This window comes from Phodopus roborovskii, unplaced genomic scaffold, assembly GCF_943737965.1.
Source record: "Phodopus roborovskii unplaced genomic scaffold, PHOROB, whole genome shotgun sequence".
Lineage (NCBI taxonomy): Eukaryota > Metazoa > Chordata > Mammalia > Rodentia > Cricetidae > Phodopus > Phodopus roborovskii.
The window spans coordinates 4,807,467-4,832,183 of NW_026126599.1; the positions used below are offsets into that span (position 1 = coordinate 4,807,467).

Consider the following 24,717-nt stretch of genomic DNA (forward strand, 5'->3'; position numbering starts at 1 on the left):
TAAGAGGTCATCAGATCTGCAGAAACTGAAGTTACAGGCAGTTGTGAACTATCTGTTGTGCATTCTCTGCAAGAATAGCAAGTGCTCCTAAGTGCTGAGCCATCTCTCCAATCCTAGGGCCCCTATTTCTAAAAGCTGTATTACACAAAGTCCTATATTCTCCATCTTTGATGAGAGCAATTCCTCTCATAACAAAAATTAAACCCCTATCTACTAGTTTCATAAACTTTTAGTTTTCCTCAACAAATGTTACTGAAAAGGTAGAAAGGGAGAGCTGATTTCTTACGTTGTTCTCTGACCTCCACACATGCACAATGGAACAGGTACCCACATCCCCACACACACCCACACAGGGATAAAGAACCCACTCCTCAATACATATCACTCCATCACCGTGAAAAACATGGCAGGCGACCAGAGACACCTGGACCCTGCTATCCCCTCTCAGCTACACCTTTTCCACTCCCAGAAGCTTTCCCACCAATTCCAGCTTCTCCTGACTGCTGCATATGACCCACAGACCTCCTATGACGAAACAGCACAGTCTCTATTTCACCCAACAGCGACGAGGAGCAATTGGGCAAACACTCTACAAACAAAATGAGCGGTCTTGTCATCTGCTTCCTGTTATGTTCCAGCGTGCACTGTGTGTGTGTGTGTGTGTGTGTGTGTGTGTGTGAGAGAGAGAGAGAGAGAGAGAGAGAGAGAGAGAGAGAGAGTTCCTCTATCACTCCCTACCTTATTTACTTATTTATTTAGAGATAGGGCCTCTCACTGAGGCTGGAACTGTTTTAACTAAACTGACTGACCCCTGGGGTCCACACCTCTCTGGTCCTGAATCCTGGGATCACAGAGATGCTCCTGGACGAGCAAAGTCAAGATTCTTGAGAGTCTCTAACAACCCTGAGCAACATGGACCCCTTTGGTCCCAAGGAGTCAGGTCACCTTCAGGGCAAGAGCCAGCAGTGGCTGAGACCTTGGGCCACACCAAGCAGCCTATTCCAATGCTTTTGCTTGCCCAGCCCAACAGGTGGCACCGCTGAGCTTTTGATGGAAGAGTCCTTTGTGTGTGTGGCCAGGGAGGGGATAGCCTGAAGTGGGAGAGGCCATGGACACTGACTAAGTACCCCATGAGAGATACAAGGACTGGCTTCACAGTGAGGAATTCTGCCCCAACCCCCCACCCCCCTCACCACCACCACCACCCACCCCCGTCCCCGGGCTATTGGCCGAGGTTGAGACACCCTGACCTGGAGGGAATGTGCCAACAGCTGACTGTCCTGTGGCCCCATCACCAAACTGACCTGGTGGAAACCACAGGGCACTAGACTGTGGACAGTGCAAGGCTCAGATTCACTCTGAAAGTGACATGCTACACTGAGGCCTATAATGCCCAGTCTGGTGGCCTATGGAATGGGGAAGTGTAGATGGAAAGCCCAGCCCTTTCCCCAGCCTGACATCACTATGGGGACATCTGAGTAGGGGCAGAACTTCAACCCTGGCAGGCAGAGCCCAGCCATCTACCACAGGCTGTCACCCCCACGCACCCAGACGGTGTCTCGGACTCTCTTGGAGATCTTGAGCAGGAGATGCCTGAAGGTACCAGGCTGGAAGTGAGTGGCAGAGTGCTGGATGCAGAGACAGAGGAGGAAGGCAGGTGTCAGCTTGTGGTCATCTCCACCAGGCTCAATCAGCGTCATGATCCTCTGCAGCAGAGTGTCCTCCACGTCAGGCTCAAACTCCAGGAGCAGTGACCGCCGCCGGACCACAGCTGGAGGCAAGGAAGTGACCCCACGGGCTCTGAGCACCGCACCACACATCCTACAGTTCTGTGGTGCGGCCCCAAGGCGGGCAATGGCACAGGCAGGTAGTGGCTGTGCCTGCCCAGGGTCCTTGAACAGCAGCAAGTAATAGAGACCCAAGGAGAGCAGGTCACCGTGTTGTAGCACCACAGGATTCCTTCCCACTTCAGAGAAGTTGACTGAAACCGACGCCCCTGCGATGGGCTCCAGCACTAGCTTGGTCCCTGCCTGGCCACCTTCTGGGGACTGGTGACGGCGAATTGTGCAGTGCAGGGGCAGGATGTCTGGGGCAGACAGGCTGATGCTGGGTTTGCTGGAGGGTGTGCGCTGGCCCACCGTGTGCCGTTCCCGGCTGAGCACGTACACCAGGCTGTCCTAAAGAGCAGACAGACGACTTAGGACGGGCATGACACTCGTCATGCCAGCACCAGCACAGCGGTGATGCTGTTACAGCAACTGGATCTTCTGAGGTTCTGTTCCCAGGACTCCTCATACCCTGGGCCACCCACCCCAAAGTCACCAGGAACCCATCACCTTGGTAATCCTCCCCTGGCCACCCCGGCCTGTCCCAGAGGACATGGCTTCCCTATATAAAAGAGATGAATCAAGAGACAAGGACAATGCTTGGTCTGACAGTCATGAGCTGAGGGCTGTCAAACTCCCCACGCCACCCTGCCCCCGAAAGCAGTGTAGGCCCTGGTCCTCAGTTCTCAGCTCAGGCCGGGGCATCTCTTGAGACTGAGCACAGTAACCTAAGATGCTGAGAGAGGCCCAGAGAACACAGCAGGAAGGGGCAAAGGAAAGATCAGTGACAAGAGGATGTCACCTAGGGCTGGCTCCTTGAGACTCAGATAAAGAAGTAAGAAACGGCTCCGGGAACCTGGTCTGCTGGCACAGGCCAATCATCTCTGGGGGAGAAGCTGAAGCAGAAGGACCTCATTCAAGACCTGCTGTCTTGACATAGTGAGTTTTGTACCAGCCTGGGCTACATAGGAAAACATTGTTTTAAAAAGGGGGTAGGAGGGAGGGGAGGGGAGGGATGAGAAGAAGGAGCTAGAACAACACAGTTAGCAAGTCGTGATTAGTTCCCACTGTTACCTGACCAAGGAGACCCACTCCCTCCTTCCCCCTCTCCCCCTCCCTCCCCCCCCCACTCTCACTCTCACATACACACACACACACACACACACACACACACACACACACATCCCTGTCCCAAAGGCCTGAGAAAGAAGCTGGAAAGTGGTCTAGCACAAAGACCCAGTGAGGGATGAGTTCAGTGACAGCCCTTGTCTCGCTGTTCCCTGCTGGTGCCTAGGCAGAGGACACAGACAGCAAGCCACCTCCCACTTCCACAGTGTCTTCCCAGCCTGAGGGGCGATCCCACAGCTGCCTCTGTTGGAGGCAGGGTGACACCTGACCTCCAAGTCCTTACTCTAAGAGACAGTGGTACTGGGGACTAAGAGTGGCTCACATGCTGCTGGCTATAGCCCTGCAACAGCAGGAGGTGTGGACACTGGTACAGTGAGTAGCGCATGCTATCAGGGGTGGGCTCCTCGGGGCTCTGGGCAGCGTCAGGTAGTGCGGACACTGGACTTAGGCTGGTCTCACTGACAGTACGGCGCAGCCGGGTCGGTGGGGAGCTCTGGGCAGCCTCAGAGGTGAGGGCTGGGGTTCCCTTGGCACGGACGCGCTGCAGCCTCCGGGCCTGGGCGTTTATCCCTGGAACAGAATGAGCAGAGAAAATGTGGTCAGAGAACTCATTGCCACTCATTTCTCAGACTGTCCAGTCTCTGGATCTCACCGAGTCACTTGCACACCTGTCATTGTTCTGTCCAAAACAAAAAAAGTCTGGAGGGCCTAAACCTCTGGTCAATGCCCATGTCCTTTGAAAGTTTAGGCACTGCCTTGATGATGAAGATTCACGAAGGTTGCCCCAACAGGCACTCACTAAGCAGGCAGACCAGCTGCCCACACTATGTGGCTCAGAGGCAACCATCACATACCTTAGCCTGTATCATTACCAAACCTATAAAAAAAATTCCTCAACAAAGCATTGCTCATCTCAGATCACCATGTGTCACCACAGAGCCCTGCTTCTCATATGCCTGCCCGTCCTTCTAAGCTCCCTTGTCTGTCAGGGTAAATTCTTTGGGGATAGGGTACTCTGACTAGAAGTGACGGAACCAGTTGGTCACTTCACAAGACAGAATTGGTCAAGCTGCCAGTCACCTGCCGGTCTGCTTCTGCCACAGCATGGCTGCCACCTTCTGGAGGCCATCATGATCTGACAGGCCAGAGTAGGATACACATATGAACACACAAATATTTAGGCGCAAGACCATGCGTCCAAATATACATGTGCACACAAATGTGTAAATACATATACACAAAGAAGTGCATGTAAAAATGTACACAAACATATGCCCACACAAACACACACATGCACACACGTGCACAAATGTTACACACAAACACCATAAATACACATATTCATGCAGTCACAAACACATGCACAAAAATCCTACACTTCACACTCCCATGTGCAACACATACAAAAACATAATCACACATGTGTGCACACATGCAGACATTCACAGGCACGCGCTGCTGGGAAATAGCATTACACTCCATAAAACACTTTAAAAACCTCATGCTTGCAAATACAGGAAATGCTCTCTACAGTAACACTGCTGGGAAAGCTCCCAGCAGGATGGATGGAACCCTGGGGACCCAGTTCAATGTTCCCAGCTGACCCTGGAGCTTTCTTCCCTGAACCCTCTGCTGAGTCCCCTGCAGGCAGCTTTGTCCCTGTCTGTAGCATCCTTCCTCCCAGCCATTACAAATAAAACCAGACAAAAGCCAAAGGGGGGGCTGGGAATGGCGCACCTTACCGGGAGCTGGTGGCTGAGCTCTGAGCTCTGCCCTTCCTTCCAAAAGGCTGCCTGCGTATCTGCAGCCTGCAGGGGGGCCGGGGCTGCAGGATGGAGGCTGGCCAGCTGTAGTGCCAGGCTCTGAGGCTGCTTCACCCGCTGCAGAGCCCAGCTGGCCAGTCCAGCAAGAGACAGGTGCCCTGCAGGTGGAGCCGGAGCCCCCCACAACCCACCACTGGTCCTGCCTTGCCCCACCCTGCCCCCAACCTGTAAAGAATGCCAGATGGTTAGCTTGTCCTCACTGAACGACCGCAGGACCAGATCTGAAAGAAGAAAATAAGGTCCAAAATGTTGTCCCCCACAAAGTATTGCCCAAATCCAGGGCTGGGTGGTGGGAGAGAAGGCAATTCCCTGGTGACATTCCAAAAGTTCTGATGCTGTGGGAAGCAGCTGAGCTGAAGGTGACCTCCTCTTTCTTTCCTTAGGGCTCCCAAAAGGCCCCGAGGTCCATGTCGGGCTGTGCCACATGAGACACTCACAGCTGACTGAAATCCTGTTGTTTTGAGAAAAGAACATTTCCCTCTCAGATGCGCCCCCTAACCCAGGCCTGTCTAAACTGACTGTCTGTCAGGATCAGTGCCAGCGCAGGGGCTCCCCTGCTCCCCCAGGTCCCCTTTCTTGGTTCTGTCTAGACTCACTGAGCGTCCAGCCTGGGAGGGGAACGAAGGGCCAGGCTGTCGCTCTGGGTGGCAGTGGTTGAATATGTACCCAAGTTCACCAGGAAGCACAAAGAAGCTCGGGCAGGAAAGGCTGTGCAGCAGCCATAGCAGCAGCTTACACCAGGGTCACCAACAAAGCCAGCGATTCACAGGCCCAACAGTAATCTCATGCCTCCCCACTCCTCTGTCAGCTGCTATGAGGGACAGGAACAGGCACTCTGCACCAGCCCACTTGGAGGGAGCTGCCTGCGGCTCAGTGTGCAGACACTGCAGATGACACTCCAGGGAACAGCGGGAAGAGCAACTACCACCAGCTCACCAGTTTACAAGCCCTGCGATGCCCCAAATGCAGGGCCATCTCTTCCGACAGGGAAGGCCCCAGTGGACTCATAGCTCACAGGTGGAACAGAAATGAATGCTGTGATGACAGATGACACGTTGGATTTAATGGGAAGCCTTGTGTGTGACATGTGATAAGATGCATACTTATCCATATCCTTCCTTTTTTTTTTTTCTTTTCACGACAGGGTGTCCATATCATTTGTGATTATTTTATTTACTTGTTTGCGTATTGTGGTGGTGTGATATGTGTATGTGCATGAACATGGAGATCAAAGGTTTGATTTTGTGAAGCAAATTCTGTGCTTACTGTGGGTAGCAGAGACACAACTCAGGTCATCAGGGTGGGCAGCAGGCAGCAAGCACCTTTACCCACTGAGCGATCTCACTGGCCCTCCCTTATGTTTGTTTGTTGTTTTTAAACAGTGTCTCTCAGGAGCCTGGGATTTACCAAACAGACTAGGCAGTCTGGCCAGCAAGTCCTCCTGTCCACTGCACTGGGGTGATGGATATGCTGCCACACACACCTAGCTTTTTTTTTTTTTTTTTTTTTTTAGTGGGGATTCTGGGGATCAAACTTAGGTCCCTCATGCTTGTAAGATGAGCCCTTTGCTGCCTGCACCATCTCCTCAGCCCTCTATCTTGCTTTGTTTTGAGGACAGTTATGAGATCTTCTTGCCTCAGTGATCTCCAGCTCTTATCCCCTGAGGACCACACCTCCTGCTCCAGTGTTGCTGAGGCCAACTCCATAGATCTCAGGGACACCTGGGCTATCAGTCACTGGCCTGGCTGTCCAAACACCTGGCAATTCTAGAGGTCTGCAATACATTGTGGATGGGAAGTCAATGATGGGTGGTGCACAAAACACAAGCAGATCTGTCCTTGGTGGTGGGAGCAGGAACCAGCAGCGGTTCACAAGGCTGAGGAGCAGGGAGCAGAGAGAACAGGCCAGAACCAGTGCTGGATGCAACTCTAAAGGCCTGCCTCTACCAGACTCCTTCCTTCAGCTCAGCCCTACCTCCCAAAGGTCGCAGAGTCTTGAAAACAGAACCACCAGCTGGGAACAAATGTTCAAAGCATGAGCCTGGGCCGGGGAGATGGCTTGGTGAGTTAAGACAGTTGCCACCAAGCCTGAAAATCTGAGTTTGATCTCCTGGACCCACAAAGTGGAAAGGGAGAATCCATTCTCACATGTTGTCCTTTGACCTCTATATGTGTGCCATGACACGTGCTTGAGAGGGAATGACACGTGTGTGCGGGCATGTACACACACACACACACACACACACACACAAATAAACAAACAAAAAGGTAAGTAAATAAATAACATCAAATAAATAAATGTAAAATAATATTATTCAGCTGGGTGTCTCTCGTCCCAGTACTCAGGAGGCAGAGGCAGGTGGATCTCTAAGGGTTCAGGGTTAACCTGGTCTACATAGAGTGTTCCAGGCCAGGCAGGGCCACAGTGACACTATATCCCACACACAAAAAAGCCTTCCCCTTCGAGTCCCAAGACCTCTGCTGTGCCACAAAGACATTTCCACTGTTCCACGTGAGACACACTAGAGTTCTTGATGAGTTCCTCTTCAGAGTGCTCAGAGACCTTGGTTTTTCCACTCAAGGCCATTCTTAGAGACCCTTCTTGCCCCCATTTGCTAATCTATGATTTCCCAGATCCAGGAGCAATACGAACAGGATCCAGTGTTCCATAAGCTTGTGTGTCCATGAGCACAAGTGTCCAGGGGGACATCGACCCACACAGCCCTGCAGGTCTCCCAGAGGAAACACCTGAGCAAGCAGCCGGGAGCGGGAGGAAGCAGTGTTTTTGATTCCGGAACTTGGGATGGAACAGAAGGGTACCAAGGACAGCTGGGACAGTGATGTGGCACCAGCGTCTCCCGAGGAAAGATTCCAGGAGCTGCTAAGCCTGGCCTCCTCCCCTCCACAGAAGGTGCTGGCTAATACACCTCCCTTGTGGAGATGTGTGGAGCAGCCTTGGGTCACCACAAACAAGAGCTGCTCACTGTCATCAGAGCTGCCATCATGGGTCGGCTCTGGCTTCACAGAGCCCTGGAAAGCACAACACAGCTCTTCCTGAACATCACTTGCTTCCATCACCACGTCCTTCTGTGGGTCTCTCCCCCTGGTCCTGTTTGTTCATCATTCCCTGGTTTGAAACAGCACAACCAGGAAGTCCTTCAATGTTCCCTGCCCAACGCTCTGAACTCAAGATGAGGTAACCACACTGGTAGATGTGGGCACAGCATTCCTATGCTGGGCTTTTCCTAATGTGAGGGGAAGAGCCTATTTTAAGGGATGGCTTGCACCAGCTGGGGACATACTTCAGTAAGCCACAGCTGCAATGGACCCTGGGTCTGATTCATCTGCAAGGAGTCTCCTTGTCGCTAACCCTTTTCTAAGTCAGCACAATAATGGAACTCTACACGAGAACAAGCAATTCTCAATGGAAAAATCATTCAAAATGCACACTAAACTACTTTCCCATCACAAGTGGTGATATACGCCTGTAACCCAAGCACTCAGGAGGCTAAGGAAGAAAGACGTGAGTTCAAGACCAGCCTGTGTTACATAGTAGCAAGACTCTTGTCTTTAAAGGGGGGGGGGAAGGTGAGTCTGGGGTTGGTGGTACATGCCTTTAATCCCAGTGCTCCAGAGGCAGAGGCAGGTGGATCTCTGTGAGTTCGAGGCCAGCCTGGTCTACAGAGCAAGTTCCAGGACAGGCATCAAAGCAATACAGAGAAACCCTATTTTGAAAAAAAAAAAAAGTGAAAAATTAGGTATAGTCATACACACCTTTAATCCCACAACTTGGGGAGCAAAGGTCTCTGTGAGTTCAAGGTCAGATTCATCTTCCTCTTTATAATAAGACTTGGTCTCACAAAAGCAAAAAGTAAAAGGGAATGTGGCTCCATTGGAAGAACACTTGCCTAGCATGCAGGAAGCTCTTGGCTCCATCCTCAGCACTGCTTATACTGATTGTAAAGATCTATATCTTAGAGATCTATATCCTAGCCCTGAGGAGGAAGAAACACGGAGGCCAGAAATTCAAGGTCATCTTAGCTCAGGATCAGCATGGGAGTGAGACTGTCTAAGTAAACCCCACTTTTTTTTTTTTTAGAACTACTCAGGAACAGTGGTAAGAACCTCTTTAATGCATGGTCAGCCTTTCTCTAGATAATGAATTTGTTTTTTCAAAAAGGGGTCTTGCTATGTAGCTCTGGCTGTTCTGGAACTCACTTCGTAGACCAGGCTTCTTGCTGGACTTTCTTTTGGGACTGCCAGCCTTTAAATAATAACACAGAGACTTATAATTATGAAAGCTTGGCCCTTAGCTTAGGCTTTTTTCCCCAACTAGCTCTTATAACTTAAATTAACCCGTTTCTATTCTACATTCTGCCACGTGACTCTTTACCTCTCCATTTTTTATATCTGACTCCTGTATCTCACTGGCATCTCCCCCACCACCTAGATTCAACCTGAGTTCCTCTCTCTGCCTGGAAGTCCTGCTTAACCTCTCTTGCCTACCAAATCTCCCTTTATTAAACCAATCATATGCCTTAGGCAAACAGAGATGCATCTTTACAATTTACTCAAATATCCCACAACACAAGCTGTCCTCAAACCCAAGAGATTGCCTGCCTCTGTCTCCCAAGTGCTGGGATTAAAAATGTATACCATGGCCATTCTCAGGCAATTCCTCTATTTTTAGTGTGTGTGTGTGGGGGGGGTTTCAAACAGGGTTTCTCTGTATCTTTGGAGCCTGTCCTGGAACTCACTCTGTAGACCAGGCTGGCCTTGAACTCACAAAGATCTGTCTGCCTCTGCCTTCTGAATGCTGGGATTAAAGACATGCCACCCCCCATCCCACCTCTATAATTCCTCCACACAGACATCTTAGGACTTGCTGCCTAGGGAATGGTGCCACCCACAATAATTGGTTTCACATCAATTAAAGTAATTAAGACAACACCCTACAAGCTAACCTAACCCCTCATCGAGGCTTTTCTTCCTGGAAACTCTAGGTTTTGTCAAGTTGACAAACTACCCACCACAACAGTTTTTGAGGAATGGATTAACCATTAGATGAAAACTGTACAGAAAAGGTATACTGAGTGATGTGAGATGCTTTTATGTATGCTCTGAATATGTTTTATTACCATTGGTTAACAAAGAAGCAAATTTGGTCAACAGCTAGGCAGAATAGAGCCACCAGGTGGGAAATCCTAGCAGAGATACATCAAGAAAGAAAGCAAGGTTGGCAGCCACTAGCCAGCCACTGAGGAAACAAGACATGGAGGTCACACCATGGCCACATGGCAATATACAAGATTATTAGAAATGAGGAGATGCCATCCAGCCGCCAAAGGAGAAAGATGTCTGAGCATCACCAGTAAGCCACAGGCATGTGAGGATACACAGATTAATAGAAATGGGTTAATTTAGATGTAAGAGGTAGCTAGTAAAAAGCCCGAGCCATCGGCCAAGCAATTATAATTAATTTTAAGCCTCTGCAGGAGTGGGCAGGATACATAAAAGCTTCCAGCTACAACTGAGGAGCTAGAAAGATGGTTTATGGTTCAAAGCTCTTATTCTAGAATGCATAAAATGCTCTTTATGGCTAAGCACCTCTCCAGCCCTGTCCCTCCCCCCTCTTATCAAAGATTTATTTACTTAGTGTGTATGAGCGTTTTGCCTGCATGAAGATCTGTGCACCACATGTATACCTAGAGGTCAGAAGAAGCTGTTGGAACCCCTCAAACTGGAATTACAGATGGCTGACATTGAGAAATGGAAACAGAAGTTAAAGTTACAATAAAAAAAGCAGCAGGCCTAGGGGGATGGCTCAGTGGGTAAAGCCCTGGCCTTGCACTAGAACCTGAATTCAAGTCCCAGAAGCCATAGGAAGAAGAGAAACAAAAACAGCCAGCTATGAATAGTAGCACACACTGGGAAGGTAGGACAGGAGGATCCCTGGTGCTCGCTGGCCAATCAGCCAGCCTAGCCTAGCTGGCAAGTCCCAGGCCATTGAGAGACTGACCCTGTTTCAAAAACAAAAATGTTGTTGGCACTCAAGGAAGGACAGCCCAGGTTTTCCTCTAGCTGTGTGAACACACACACACACACACACACACACACACACACACACACACACACACACCAAAAAGAAGACAGGGCTTCACAGTCACCACAGCTGTTCTTAACAAGTTACCTGCACAAAACCTACACAAGATCAAGCCAACATGGCCAGTCACGGCTGCAGCAGGTAGCATGTACTGGACACCGTGGGGTGGAAAACAACAGGAAGAGACAGAAGGTGCCTTTTACACAAAGGATGAGCCTCAAAAATACCAGTGAGTTGGCTCAATGGGTAGGGACTTTTACTGCCAAGCTTGATAACCTAAATTTGACCCCCAGGACCAGACTGGTACAAAGAGAGAACAGACTTGTGCAAGTTATCCTCTGACCTCCACATACACTCTGTAGCACTGGAGCATACACACACACACACACACACACACACACACACACACACACACACGTTAGCTGAATGAAAAAAATCCAGATGCAAAAAAAAAAAAAAAACAAACAAACAAAAACCACAAACAAAAAACAACACGTATTGTCAGAAGACTTCTTTTTGGATGAAATGTCCAAAAAGAAATGAATTTCTGGCTGTGAAGGCAGATCAGTCAATAGTGTCTGCTGTGCAAGCATGAAGACCAGGGTTTGATCCCTGAGCTCCATTCCCAGAATCCATGTAAAAACAGCCAGGCATGGTGGTACATGAGAAACAGCAGGCCTTGGCAACCATAGAGTTCCTGGAGACTCAAGGGCCTCTGACACCCTACGCTTCAAAACTGTAACATCAGCCTTGCTGAGGACTGAGGTCCCAGCACCCAAGACCCATTCAGGAGCTGTGAGACCAGCTGATGTCCTCTGTTGCCCACTGCTACTGCTACAAGTAAAGGAAGTTTCTGGATCTCTCATGCTCTATCCTGAGCACCCAAAGCAGTGGTTCTCAGTCTGTGAGTCAAAACCCCTTGATAAACCTCTATCTCCAAAACCTAGTTACATTATGATTCATAACAGCAGCAAAATTATAGTTATCAAGTAGCAACAAAATAATTCTCTGGTTGGGAGGTCACCACAACATAGGAACTGTATTAAAGGGTTGGAGTGTTAGGAAGGTTGAGAACCCCTGCTCTGGAGCTAGGGCAACAGGCCTGGCTCTCAAGGCTTGCAGCTGTGAGCCTCTGGGTCTGTACTTCCAGCTGCCAGCCTTGGGATCTCCATCTTCTATTCAGTTTCTCTCCAGGTGGAAAAGGACTCTGCCATCACACCAGTAATGGCTACTGACTGTGGACAACTGCAGAAGTCTGTGATGGTGCTGAGATGCCATGTAATTAGATGCTAAAAAGAGACAACTTGAAGGGTGTAAAAAGATACCCTGTGAGCTGGGCACATGTCACATCATAGACATTTTTATTACAGACATCATCTTTCTGAGGCAGACCCGGCCTATCAGAAACAAGGAATACAGGCTGTAAGAAGTTGCAACTGATGGAATGCTCAGTGTAGAAGCTAGAGAGGGGCCAGCACTCAGGAGGCAGAGGCAGGAAGATCTCCATGAGTTCAAGGCCAGCTTGGTCTCTGTATAGTTCCGGGACAGCCAGAAACCACTGACACAGATAGCATAAGGAGCTGCAGAGCAGGCCCAGTGGTTAAAGGTACTTGTTCTTGCAGAGGACCTGGGTTCAGTTCCATATCAGGTGGCTTATATGTGACATTTCTGGCCTCCTTGGGTGCATGCAAAATATATGTATGTATGAATTTATGTATGTATGTATTCACATGAAAGAAACTAAAACAAAGAAAGTGATGTATTTGAGAAAAAGCCTAGAGTCTCAGTGGTGAAGCTCCTGCCTCATATCCCCCAGTGAAGGATGATGTGGGTGTGGCTCCCTAGTTGAGTACCTGCTGAGTTAAAGGCTGGCATGTGTTTAGTAGTAGAGCAACTACAAGCCCTGGGAGATTCATCCCAGGTAACACACACACACACACACACACACACACACACACACACACACACACCTACCTTGGACTCCAAATCTATTTGACTGTGATATACCAATTTGTGTAAACTCAATACAATCTAACACAGAGTAAAACCCATGTGTAAATCCACGTGTAAATTTAGTAGATTTCTATTTTTACTCTTTCAGTAACCCAGACTGGTTTAGAACTCACTACTCTGCCCCAGTTGGCTTTGAACAAGGAAGGAAGGAAGGAAGGAAGGAAGGAAGGAAGAGAAAAAGAGTCACATGTGGCGCGTGGGGTGTATGGGGCTGGGGTGGGATTCGAATTGGGCAGCATCCTCAGAGGGTCTGAGGTCACTCCCGGGTCGTGGTGCACAGGAGAGGCGGCTTTGCTAATAAATCAGGGTCACTTATCTACGGATCTTAAAATGTGGACCAGGGGTCTGGTTCTCGTCACAAGTTCCTTCTGATCTGAGGGATTCCTTCAGCTGGTTGGTCGCAGGAGAGAAGTCAGGGAGACCCATAAGGAAGGGGGAGGGGAGGATGGGAAAAGAGAATGCAGGAAGACAGTTTTCAGTTCATGCCTAGAGATGGACAGAGGCCTCCAAACACCAGGTAAGTACCCCATCGACACACGCGTACTGACCGACCCTGTGTGATGTGGGTGGAGCAGGGGGGACCCTGGGCCCAGACTCCGCCAAAAGAAGAGCATGTAGTCTCAAGCTGGTGTTTTTGCCACCAAGAACAATTAAACATACATTAGTTAGTATGCAGAAACCACATGCAGCTGTAACAAGTAGCCCCCGTGCAGGAGGGAGAAGCTTGAGAACGGGAAAGGAAAGGCCTGGCCTGCCCGACAGGCAGCCCGTGGAGATGGGACAGTGGAGATGTTTCTGGTAGGTCTGAGAATGGGAGGAACAGACCTCAGAAATGGAGACTAACAGTGCTGCCCTAAAGGCTAGGGGTGCGGGATGAGGAGGGGGTGGGACTGCAGACAGAAGGAAGAGAGTGCTCCATGTGTCCGGGCCCGGGCGGGGCTCACTGAACTGAGTCCTGAGGGCTGGGGTGTACAGCAGAGAAGGGGTGAGGCTCTAGGTTTAATCCCCAGCAGCCACAGGAAGGAAAAGTAAGAGAAAGGGAGACAGAGAAGGAGGAAACGATAAAGGAGGGAAAGGGGGAGGGGAAAAGTAAGGAGAGGGAGTAAGAAAGGGAATGGGAAGGAGGAGAAGGGGAGGAGAAGGGGAGGAAATGGGAGAGAAAGGAGGTGGGAGGGAAGGGAGGGGAGGGAGGGGAGGGTGGGGAGGGGAGGAGGGGGAGGGAGGGAAGGGAGGGGAGGGGAGGATGAGATGGGGAGGGTGGGATGGGGAGGGAGGGGGAGGGGAGGAGGGGGAGGGAGGGAGGGAAGGGAGGGGAAGGAGGGAGGGGAGGGAAAAGGGGAGGGAGGGGAGGGAAAAGGGGAGGGAGGGGAGGGAAAAGGGAAGAGAGCCCATGTGTGGAAAGTGGGATTTCTTAGTGGTGACTCAAATATACAGCTGAGGAACTTTCTAGGCCAGTGAAAGGTGTTACCTGGCTTCCACTCCTGCTTACAGTGAGGGAAAAGAAAAGAGGAAACGGCCAGGGGGTGGTGCTATTGTTACTTGGGGGAGTGGGGGCAGAGGGGCAGATCTCTGAGTTCCAGGAGAGCCAGGGCTACAGGAGAAATCCTGTCTCAAAAAAAGAGAAAGGGGGTGGAGAGAAGGAGGAGGAGGGAAGGAAGGAAGGAAGGAAGGAAGGAAGGAAGGAAGGAAAGAAGGAAGGAAGGAAGGTAAAGAAAAAAACTGACAGTTCAGGGAATTAAGAAAAGAAAACAGTCAGGACAGGGTGAATTGGAAAGGGCTGGAACACCTCACCCAGAAGACAAAATCAGAAAATGACCTCCCCTCCCCCACAATGTGGCTCAGAAGGAAAGCCCAGTGACGGTGTGGACCTGCCTGTAAGGAAACTGGAGAAAGATAAAAAGGCCAAGTGCATTGCTGGAGATGCAGCCTAGTGTTGGAGCAGGAACAAGGCCCTGGGTTCCATTTCCATCCAACACGGAAAAAACAAGTAAACATTTCACAGCTCTCAGACCAGCTGGAGAGGTGGCTCAGCAGTTAAGAGCACTGGCTGCTCGTGGAGAGGACCTGGATTCAGTTCCCAGCACCACATCTGGTGGCTCCAACTTCCTCTCCAGCTCCACGGGATCTGACACCTTCTTCTGGCCTCACTGGGCACCAGGCGCTCCTGCAGTGCACATACATGTAGGCAAAACACCTATACATGTAAAATAAGAATAAATAAACCTTAGAAAAATAAATAAAACCCCTACTTTACTCAATCTCACAGGAGACTCTTTCAAGGGATGAAGGGGTTTCCCACAGATTTTCTCAGGCCAAAAGACCTCAAGGAAACATAAGAGTACTATTTGACTACAGAGGCTAAAAACAGAAGGAATGAACTTAGAAATGTGGATGGGCGTGGCTTCTGTGCAGCACACACAGTGAATTCCCAGGAACCCCCTTGCAGCCTACAAGGCTCTTGAGAAAATTCTATCAGTGGAGACAGGACAGAGCATATACAATGAACAGAACCTGACAGTACACTGGCTGACAAACACACTGCCACTGAAAAGGATGGGCGCCCCAGAATAGAAAGGATGACCCAGAAGGTAGCATTAGGGGTGCAGGGTGCACTTCACCCAAAACGACGGCTGGAGTTTGCCTAGTGCATTTGAAAAATCACTTGGGACCAATGTCCCTGTTCCACCTCCCACCGTCCCTTTGCTGACTGACACTGTCACTGCAGACTGGGGGTGTTGGGCAGGCAGTTTGAGTTTCAAAGGCCCACAAAGGGCAAGAACATTGCCAAAGGGGCTGGAGAATTTGCTGCTCTTCCGAAGGACCCAGGTTCCATAGTCTGCACCGGGCAGCTCGTGACCACTAGTAACTTTACAGACTTTACCCAGAGCCCTCAGCCACACCTCATTTAACTTATTAAGACAGTTAGATTTAGGGCTTAACCTGATGACTCCAGATGACATTTGGCATAGGGTTAGTGCATCCTGCATGTGAAACACAGGTCTGGTTCACTGGGGTTGGACTGTGGCCACCCAATGACCCCACCATGAATATGAATGATGGTGTCATTCCATGACCATGGTCAGTCATGTGGCAAAAGAAATTTTTTCAGTTATAAATACATTTGATGGGCTGGGGAGCTGACTCAGCAGGTAAGAGACCCTGGTGCCAAGCCTGATGACCTTAGTTCAATCCCGAGCCCACACAGTGGAAGGAGGGAACTGACTAGAATTGTCCTCTGACTTCCACATGTGCCAAGTCACACACAGAGTAATACATGCTAAGCAATTCATACAAGGTTCACTCAAAGAGAGATTATCTAAGTGATAATTATCACAAGCAAGCACATGTGTGTATACTCATGTGTGCATGTGTGTATGTGGAGGGCACAGGTCGGTATCACTATATTCCACAGCTGCTCTTTTTGTTTTTTGAAACATGGTTTCTCGATAAACTCAGAGCTCACTAATTCAGCTACTTGCTAGCCAGCAAGCCCCAGGGATCCTCCTGAATTCTGGGGTTGTAGACACAAACATGTCTTATACATAGCTTTTACATGGGGCTCTGCACGGTAAGCACTTTACACACTCAGCCCCTTCCCCAGCCTACATGAGGCTTTCAAAACAGAAAGGGAGCTGAATACTCAGAGAATAAGGGGGAATTAATATGTCCTACAGGCCTGAAGATGCTGAGCCCTTTGTAAAGCTGTATTTAAAAGTGCTCTTGGCTTCAAACCTTAGTGTGTTGTGACACAGAGATGGTGTCACGGCCTTGCAGCAATCATTCCTTTCTCTCCCAACACTATAACCCCTGTGCCACTAGAGACACATTTTCCTGTTTCTACTGCAGACAGACAGGCCATGTGTAAGTTCCAGCTGATGAAAGATGAAGGATGCTCTTGCTGGGATGCTCCATGGGAGGACACCAGAGTGGAGATAGTGATGATTAAGCATCACTGCAGCTGGATTTGGAGACACCTAGGAGACACACCTTTGAGTTGGGGAGGGAAAAAGGTGGGGGGAGGGAATGGGAGAGGGAGGGAGAGAAAGAGAGTGGGGGGGGCACACATGTATCACAGAATACAGATATATAGAGGTCAAGTTTTAGGAGCCTGTTCTCTACTGCTCCTCTACTTCCACAGTGAGTTCCAGGAATCGAACTAGAATCATCTGGCTTTCGCAGCAACTGCCTTTACTTTCCCAGCCATCTTGCCAGCCCGGCTAATTACTGATTTCTAACATATACTACTACAATCATATGTTAATACTTAGAAACAAGTTGACCCTTACTGTCTGATTAATCATGGGCTTTTACACACGCCCAGTAGTTACCTGAAAATGGTGTGTATTTGCCAGTTGTTGAGGGGTCTATGATAAATGTACACGAGATTATCGTAGTCAACTTGTTGGGGATAGGGATAGTGATAAATCCAGCCCAAGCCATCTGCTGCTGTATTAGCTGTCTCTTCACTCTGCAGGGCAGAGTTAAGTGGTTGTGACAGAGACCATACGGCTTCCCAAAGCTGAAACTATTCACTGGCCAACCCTTCCTGGGAAAAGTTTAGCAACCATGACACTAGGCTGCCCACAAGCTTGGTGTTAGTGAAACACTCATTTTAAATGTGTGGTAATGGCATACTTTGAAATCTGTTAATTTTTGCTTTGCCATTTTCAGCCGGAGCTAAGTGATCTTGGACCAGCATGTCATAAAGCACCCCACTTTCCTACATGGTCTCTCCCATCTTTAATTTGGGGCACTTTAATTTGGGGCTGTCACCATGCCAGCTTCTCCTCGCTTGCATTTCAGGTTTGCATTTTCATGTGCTCACATTCTGAGTACTTTTCTTCAATCTCAGCAGCACCTCCCCCCAGCACCCCAATCTCCACTTTGCTGCAGCTCCTCCCTCAGCATCCTCCCCCTCCTACTCAATTCTGACAATCTCCACTTTGCTGCAGGTCCTCCTCCCCCTCCTCCCCCTAAATAGTCCTCTCCTCCACACTAACACTTGTATGGCCATGGCTCTTCCTCCTCCAGGACAATATTCATTTACTCAGTCCATCCCTGCTGCCCCCAAGCCCCTCATCATACTCCTTCATGTCTGACTAAACAGAGACTGGTCACCAACTCCCAAGCTCCAGTCATCTTCCACCTCAGCATCCTAAGGGCTGTGGTTACAACCATGGCATCCCCATGCCTTGATTCCCCTCTTCCTTTTTAAAGTCTTTCCTGAGTTGATATTTAACCCTTTGTGTGTCCACAGGGACTACACCTTGCACTTTCCACTTCATAAAGTTGGAAAAGTCACCAGCCCCACCACTTCCTTCAGAACAGTAAAGAAGTTCTGGGCCCGGGAATGCAGCTCAATGGTAGAGCACTTGCCTTGTACATATGAGGCCAGAACCATAAAAATAATAAAAATAAAAAAGAACATCTGAATTTTTACATCAGACTTAAACATTTGGCCAATGTTTTTAGTTCCAGGTTGTTTGGCATTTATTTTTATTATGTTTGTAATGGAGAAATACATTATCTGCTTTCAAAATAGTGCTTGAAAATACAAGGAGTACAGATACCACGTAACAGCAAACTCCAGGTAGGAGACACTACACACATCACATGAAAAAATAGTCTGGTATTCACGTAATAAAAACTAGATTTCAAAAGTCCCAAGTTTCCAGCTTGGTTAAAAAAAAACAGATATAGTTACACAAAACATTTAATAAACAATTTTTTTCAATGTGTAAACAAAATGAGACTACATTTGTTCCTGGCGGTCTCAACCAGACACCATAGCTATTTGAAATGTGTGCTTTTCATCTGGTTTATTATGCTGGTTGGTGGAAGGGCAAGATAAACTTGCACAGGAGGAAGGTGTGACAGAGATCCAGTAGTATGGGTATCAGAAAGCCTCAATTACTGCACAGCTTTAAAGGAAAATTAATCTAGGACAAGGAAGGGGTAAACAATTTTGGTTTGACCTAGGAGAAAGGAACAGTCTTAGAGGGATGGGAAGGGACAGACCGGGCTGCCTAGGGAACCTACTGTTTGCTGTGTCTAGACTAAGAAAGACTAAGCTATCACCATTCAACAGCAGCCATTGGTCCTCATGGTTCTTACCTATGGGGGTTCTGCGGCTTTATTGAGATGCAGTTTTTAACTTAATGTAGCCCTAATATTTGGTAAAAGAGTAGAAAGCTGACTAGATGTCAAGTGCTTTGTGAAAAAAATTTTTTTGACTATACACACAAAATCCAATAAATTCTGGTACTGCATTAAAAAAAAATAAAACATGGCTTAAAGTTCTTGAAGTAAAAATGCCTTATTGCCTACATATTTAGAATTGGAAACTAGTTTTCTACCAAAGCAGATATTCTGAAAAATCTCACAGCTGTGGTGATCAAGAAACTGAGATCAGCAATTTGTTTCACAAACAGAACCCTGACCCAAGTGAGATATTAGCCATGGAGTCTGAATCTGGTGTTTTGTGCCACATGTCACAGAACTTTTGGATTCATACCATGGTTTGGATATTAATATTCTAGATTTTAAAGAAACAACATGCATGCATGCTTGATGTTAAGAGAAGAGAATGAAGGCAAAAGGTTTTCTATTTGAGGATAAATGATTAAGGACATAAGAATGTGGAACTCTGAGAAAATACCTAGTCGCTGATTATACATTCTCCCAAACAATTCTACAGATAAAACCCATATACCATTTCTTGATCTTGTCCCACAGAAACCAAAAACTTAGTAATTATGGTTTTGGATGTCAAATAAATGCCCTAGGAGTTGACATTCCATTTTAAATGTACAGCTGCCTCCTGGGAACTGAGATATATTACACAAAAAATAGCCTACAACTTTAAGATTAGTTAAGAAACTTTTCAGAGAGAGAGAGAGAGAAAAAAAAAAAACCCATGAAAATTCACCAAAGTGGAAAGTCAAAAATTAGTTCTAGTCCTAATGGAAAAATCAAGTTAAAAATCCCATAAAGTGCATCACTAAAATAAAGGGTTCTGATAGTTTGTATTGCAAAATTTCCCAACAATGGATCAAACATAAATCCAATATTAATGTCAGTCATGGACAGAAATGAACACAGCTGGAGGGGATTTTTCTTTTTGAATAATAGTCCTTTGAAATAATATCTACTAGTGACATGTTAATAATCTGAGGCATGAGTAACAAGTTTTGAATGCTAATCTGGACTCTGGTTCAAAGTCAGGCCAGTAAAGAAAATTACCAATCAAGTATGAATCTATTTTGAGTCATATCTAGACTGATTCCCTCATTTTCCTTTAACATCTGAAAGCAACAAGATGATTTTGCAAGAATTTGTGTAAGGGCCTTTGAGGTGGTTTCTATCCATTCAATCTGTTTTATTGAACTCTCAATAAAAGGAATAGGATCTCTAGGAAAAACAGGGATATCGGGCTTATCTGTTCCCAGGTGTTTCCTGAGAGGCCAACAGAGAAGCTGCTGTTTGAGTAGTGTCTGAGCTGCACTTGTCTATCTGGTTCCTCCCCTTCTGTTGGGTTTCTTGTTCCTTTCTTATCAGGTGAGGTCTTCTAGACTCCTAGTATAGGATTGGGTATGTTCGTTGCTGTATTTCCTGAAGGTCTAGATGGATGGTTTACCAGATGTGTTGAAGAAACCACTCTGGTCATTGTAGGCTTAGGTGGTGGTGAAATGGTAGGTTGTGAGGTAATCTGAGGAATGCTTTCACTCAGGGTAATCCCCGAGCTTTCTATGGGCCTCACATGCTGCAAGGAAACTTCAGGAAACTGTATGTTGGTCACTGATGCTGTCATAACAGTCAGAGCAGGACTGCTTCTGCCCTGAGGGTTCCCAGTCAGTGGGCCTGTCTTCATAGGGCCAGTAGGTGAAGGTGTGGACATGCTATTTTCAGGGTCCACAGACAAGAGAAGGCTGTTGTCATTCACGGCTGTCAATCTTACCCCTTCTGTTAAATGGGTTTCCTTTTTGTGAAGAACATGATTTGGAAGTAGCTGATGAAGTTCCTTTCTTCTTAAATGCATTGCAGCAATTTTCATATCCATTTCAAACATCTTACTATTTATTGCTTGTCTGTAAACTGTATCTGTGAAAGACTGAATATCATAGGTGAGATCAATACTGAGAATTTCAGAATTTTCTGGCTTCTTCAACACTAACCCAATCACCCACATGGTACGAAATTCTTCCTTGTCAACATTTTCTTTTGGGGCTGGAAATGACTGGGGATTCACGTGTGCCAGAGTAATGAATTCATTCTTTTCCAGGCTCCCAACCAGGATTCGGATCTTTGACTCCACCAAGCCCACCCACTCTAAATGTTGTTTCTCTGTTGGTGCACTTGCCAGAAGTACAATATAATGCTTGTATTTTTGAAAAAAGCTTGGAGCTTCAAAAAGTTTGGACCATTCTGCCTTATTCAGCAAAATTTCATGTGTGATAGCAAGCCCTTGCTTAAACTCCTCAATCATGACCATCCTAGTTGAAACAGACACATTGTATGTGGAGTTCTGCTGTGGGTATGCGGGTGTAATTATAGGCATAAGATGGTACCTGTCACTGGGATTCACTCTTGGGTCCCACACAGGCAAGTTAAGATTTCGTTCTTCCGGTTCTTTTAACAACACTGGATTTGGCCATTCCCATTCAGAAAACACCAAGAAAAATTTACGTACTAGAGTGGATGCTATCGCATTTGGATAAAGCTGGCAAGTCCTTGCTACTAGCATAGCCCAGGAAACACCTCCAAGGAAACCCAATATATTGGAATAGATATTGTGGCATTTGGCCCATAATTTGATGGCTCTCAGTGTTAACCTGAAGCTGTCAATGTTTGGTACTAGATGTAAAATTTCATCAGTTACCCGGCAACCATTAAGGCTTCTTATGCACCTAATATCTAAGTTTTTAAGCAGACTATCATCTCGTAGGTCCAAATCTTCCGGAATAGTCTGCAATGCTAATCTTGCGAACAAAATATCAATCTCTATCCCATCAAAACATAGTTTGATAACCGGCACAAAGGCCTCCTCAACAGCTCTTAAATCTTTTACTTCCTCCTGTAGTTTCAATTTGTCATAGAAGGAGGTGAAAAAGTCATTTCGATCCACGTGTCTTGGTGCAACGCACAACGCATCGATATCCGCACCTTTCGTGTGTACTCCTAGTCGGTAAGAGCCGAACGTAAAAATTTTCCCCCCAACATTCTCAATTACAGCTTGTGGAAGATTCCTGCTTTCACTGATTTCTCGGATCCATTCCTTCACCAGATTATTTAATTTCTGCAAAATTAAAATCCTGCGCTGCAGTTCCTCTTCCTCTTCAAACACCCCGAAGGGCTGGAGGGTCTCGATCAGCTTCTGGGTGAGTTCGCGGTCTGTGTCCTTGGGGGCGGCCAGGCTGATGGGGGACGATATGCCGTACTGCTTCGGGGCGGGAGCCGGCTGTTGTGCTCCTTGGGTGGTCACCGCAAATGGCATCATCTCTAGCTCCCGCGCCGCCAGGGCACCTGCCCCGCCACCGCGACCTCGGCGGCCTCTGCTCGGCTCATGATCCGAAGGCGCGAGGGGCGGGCTCCTGCCGGCCGGCCCTGTCGGCCCCCGCTCCGCTCCGAGCCCGCCGCCTCAAGCGCTTCCCCTGGTACCCCTCCGGGCCAACATGGCGCCGGGCTCCTCAGCGGTCGCGTTCCAGAACCGACGGCGCACGCACGCGCCTGCGCACCGGCCGCTGCCGCTGCCGCTCTCACGAGATTGGAGGGAATTCTCGTGCCGGAGGGCTTCCGGGAGAGCCACGCAGGCCCAGTCCCACCCGGTAGTGAGAAGTCACTTTTTAGGGAGACTGCATGATCCTGTATCCTCGAGCAGGTTCCAGAGGATGCTCCAGCTAGACCCAAAGTGGCAGTGGCGCTCTCACCAGGCCCTGGAGTCTCTGTTGCGCTGTTTCTGGTTTCCTTGGCTCCTGCTGAAAAGTTCCTCAGGCCAAACTATGGCCCTTTCGTCGTCTTCTACCAGTCACATTCAAATCTCTGTCCTCAGTGTCCCGCGGTTCTGAAACTGCTGTGTGTGCAAGGTAAACCTCCTGATCTTATAAGGGCACGCTGGGATTCCTGCATCAGAGTACAAGTCCTTTTCATTTCAAGGCCTCTAGAAGACTGCCATGCCTGTGCTTGGAGTATGCTCTTCCCAACATTCTCTTGGTTCTCTTCATTTATACACGATGGGCCTCCCCATTCTCCCTGTACCCCTGTGCTTGCTTGTTCCTGGGTGATGCCAGATCTCTCATTCTCCATTCTCACTTCAGTTGTATGTGGTCTGCAGTTTAAGCGTTACTGAGGTGCCCTGTGTATTTATTTTAGTAGTCCTGGGGGTGAAACCTAGGGCCTTGCCCTCTACTGCTAAGCTAGATTTCAAGCTAAAGTGTTTTTTAAAATACCATTTCATTACTATAAGCATTATTGTTCCAGTTTCACTCCTGTTACTGGGAAAAAAAAAAAAAAAAAAAACAACTGAGGGGTAAAGGAGTTTATTTGATTTACAATTCCAGGATACAATCAGTTACAGGGAAGGTGAAACACTAGCCACATCATATTCCAACCAAGAGCAGTGACAACAAATGCACCCGTACTTATTTGCTGTCATCAAGGACAAAGATTCCTGTTTATACAGTTCAGGTCCCCTTGCTTAGGGATGGTAATGCCCACAATGGCCTGGATCGTCCTCTATCAATGAACTGTCAAGCCAGCCAGATCTAGATAATTCCTCATTAAGACTCTCTCCAGTGGCATACCAGTGTGGGAAATGGAGGCACTCTTTGCCTGATTCTTCTGAGTCACTCTTTCTCCAAACCTGAAACTCACAGTTTTCGGCTATGCTGGCAGTCAGCATTCCCCAAAATAAATAAATATTCAGAATTTTTGTGCAATAGGAAAATAGGAAAAGGAATTAAAAAAAAAATTTACAGGTCACTGGGGCCAGAGAGGTGGTTCTGTGACAAAGAACTCTAACTGCTCTTCTAGAGGACCCACTTTTCACACTTTTCTGTAACTCCAGTTCCAGGGGACCTAACACCCTTACACAGACACACAGACAGGCCAAATATCAACACACATAGAAATAAAAATAAATAAAAAGATAAAAAATAAACTTAAAAAAGTAAACTTAAAAAAAAAAAAACAGAATTGCTTAGTTCATAAGTCATTAGTGACCCATGGCAGTTCCAATCCCAAATACACATTCCCGTCTGAGAATCCCAATCTGTGCCAAGTAATAAGGAAAATGAAGACTTTTGAACTTGGTGACAGTCTGAGGGTTTCCAGTATTCTCTACATGTGTACACACATACCTAAGTGGCATTCCCACCACTCCCGGACTGGTGTACTAACACATGGAAGGACCTGGGGCTCCCTGGGGGCAGCCCCTTCCCTGTCCACCAACATTTACCTCCATGGCTGAAATTCTTCCCTGGGTAAAAGTTGTCAGAATCAAAATGGAGCCACTTATGTCAAACCTTAACATTAATAATAAAGTTGGGGTGTCAGAAGGGAGGACATCTCACAAACACATGCATGACAACAATACCAGCCCAGGAGACTCTACCAGAACCACAGCCCAAAGGCTGTTCCCACCTCATCCAGGAAAAAACTTCTGAAGGGCATCTGTTTGATGACTGCTTCTTCCCTTGGACTGCCAGCCACCTGCTGCAGCTGAGAGGGGCCATTTCAGATCACCTCATGCAACTCTTAAAAGCTCCCTTCTTTGCCACCTTGAACATACATGTGACTCTGTGACATGCAGCCCCACTACAGTGTTCATT

At 47.8% G+C, this 24,717-nt stretch overlaps 2 protein-coding genes across 5 annotated transcripts in view; both read right to left on the bottom strand.

Moving 5' to 3' along the window:
• Positions 1-24,717, bottom strand: part of Radil (Rap associating with DIL domain) — a 54,721-nt gene that overhangs the window by 17,561 nt on the left and 12,443 nt on the right. For all 4 annotated transcript variants that reach the window (XM_051205531.1, XM_051205532.1, XM_051205530.1 and 1 more), the window contains exons 3-4: positions 3,277-3,524; positions 1,548-2,177 (exon numbers count right to left, since the gene is read on the bottom strand). In XM_051205531.1, the coding sequence (XP_051061488.1) occupies positions 1,548-2,177; positions 3,277-3,524 (878 nt within the window). The remainder of the gene's footprint in view (positions 1-1,547; positions 2,178-3,276; positions 3,525-24,717) is intronic.
• Positions 20,240-22,613, bottom strand: Papolb (poly(A) polymerase beta). The gene is given in 2 exon segments (XM_051205535.1): positions 20,240-20,512; positions 20,514-22,613. Coding segments are annotated over 2 exon segments (1,920 nt in total). The 5' UTR covers positions 22,389-22,613; the 3' UTR covers positions 20,240-20,467.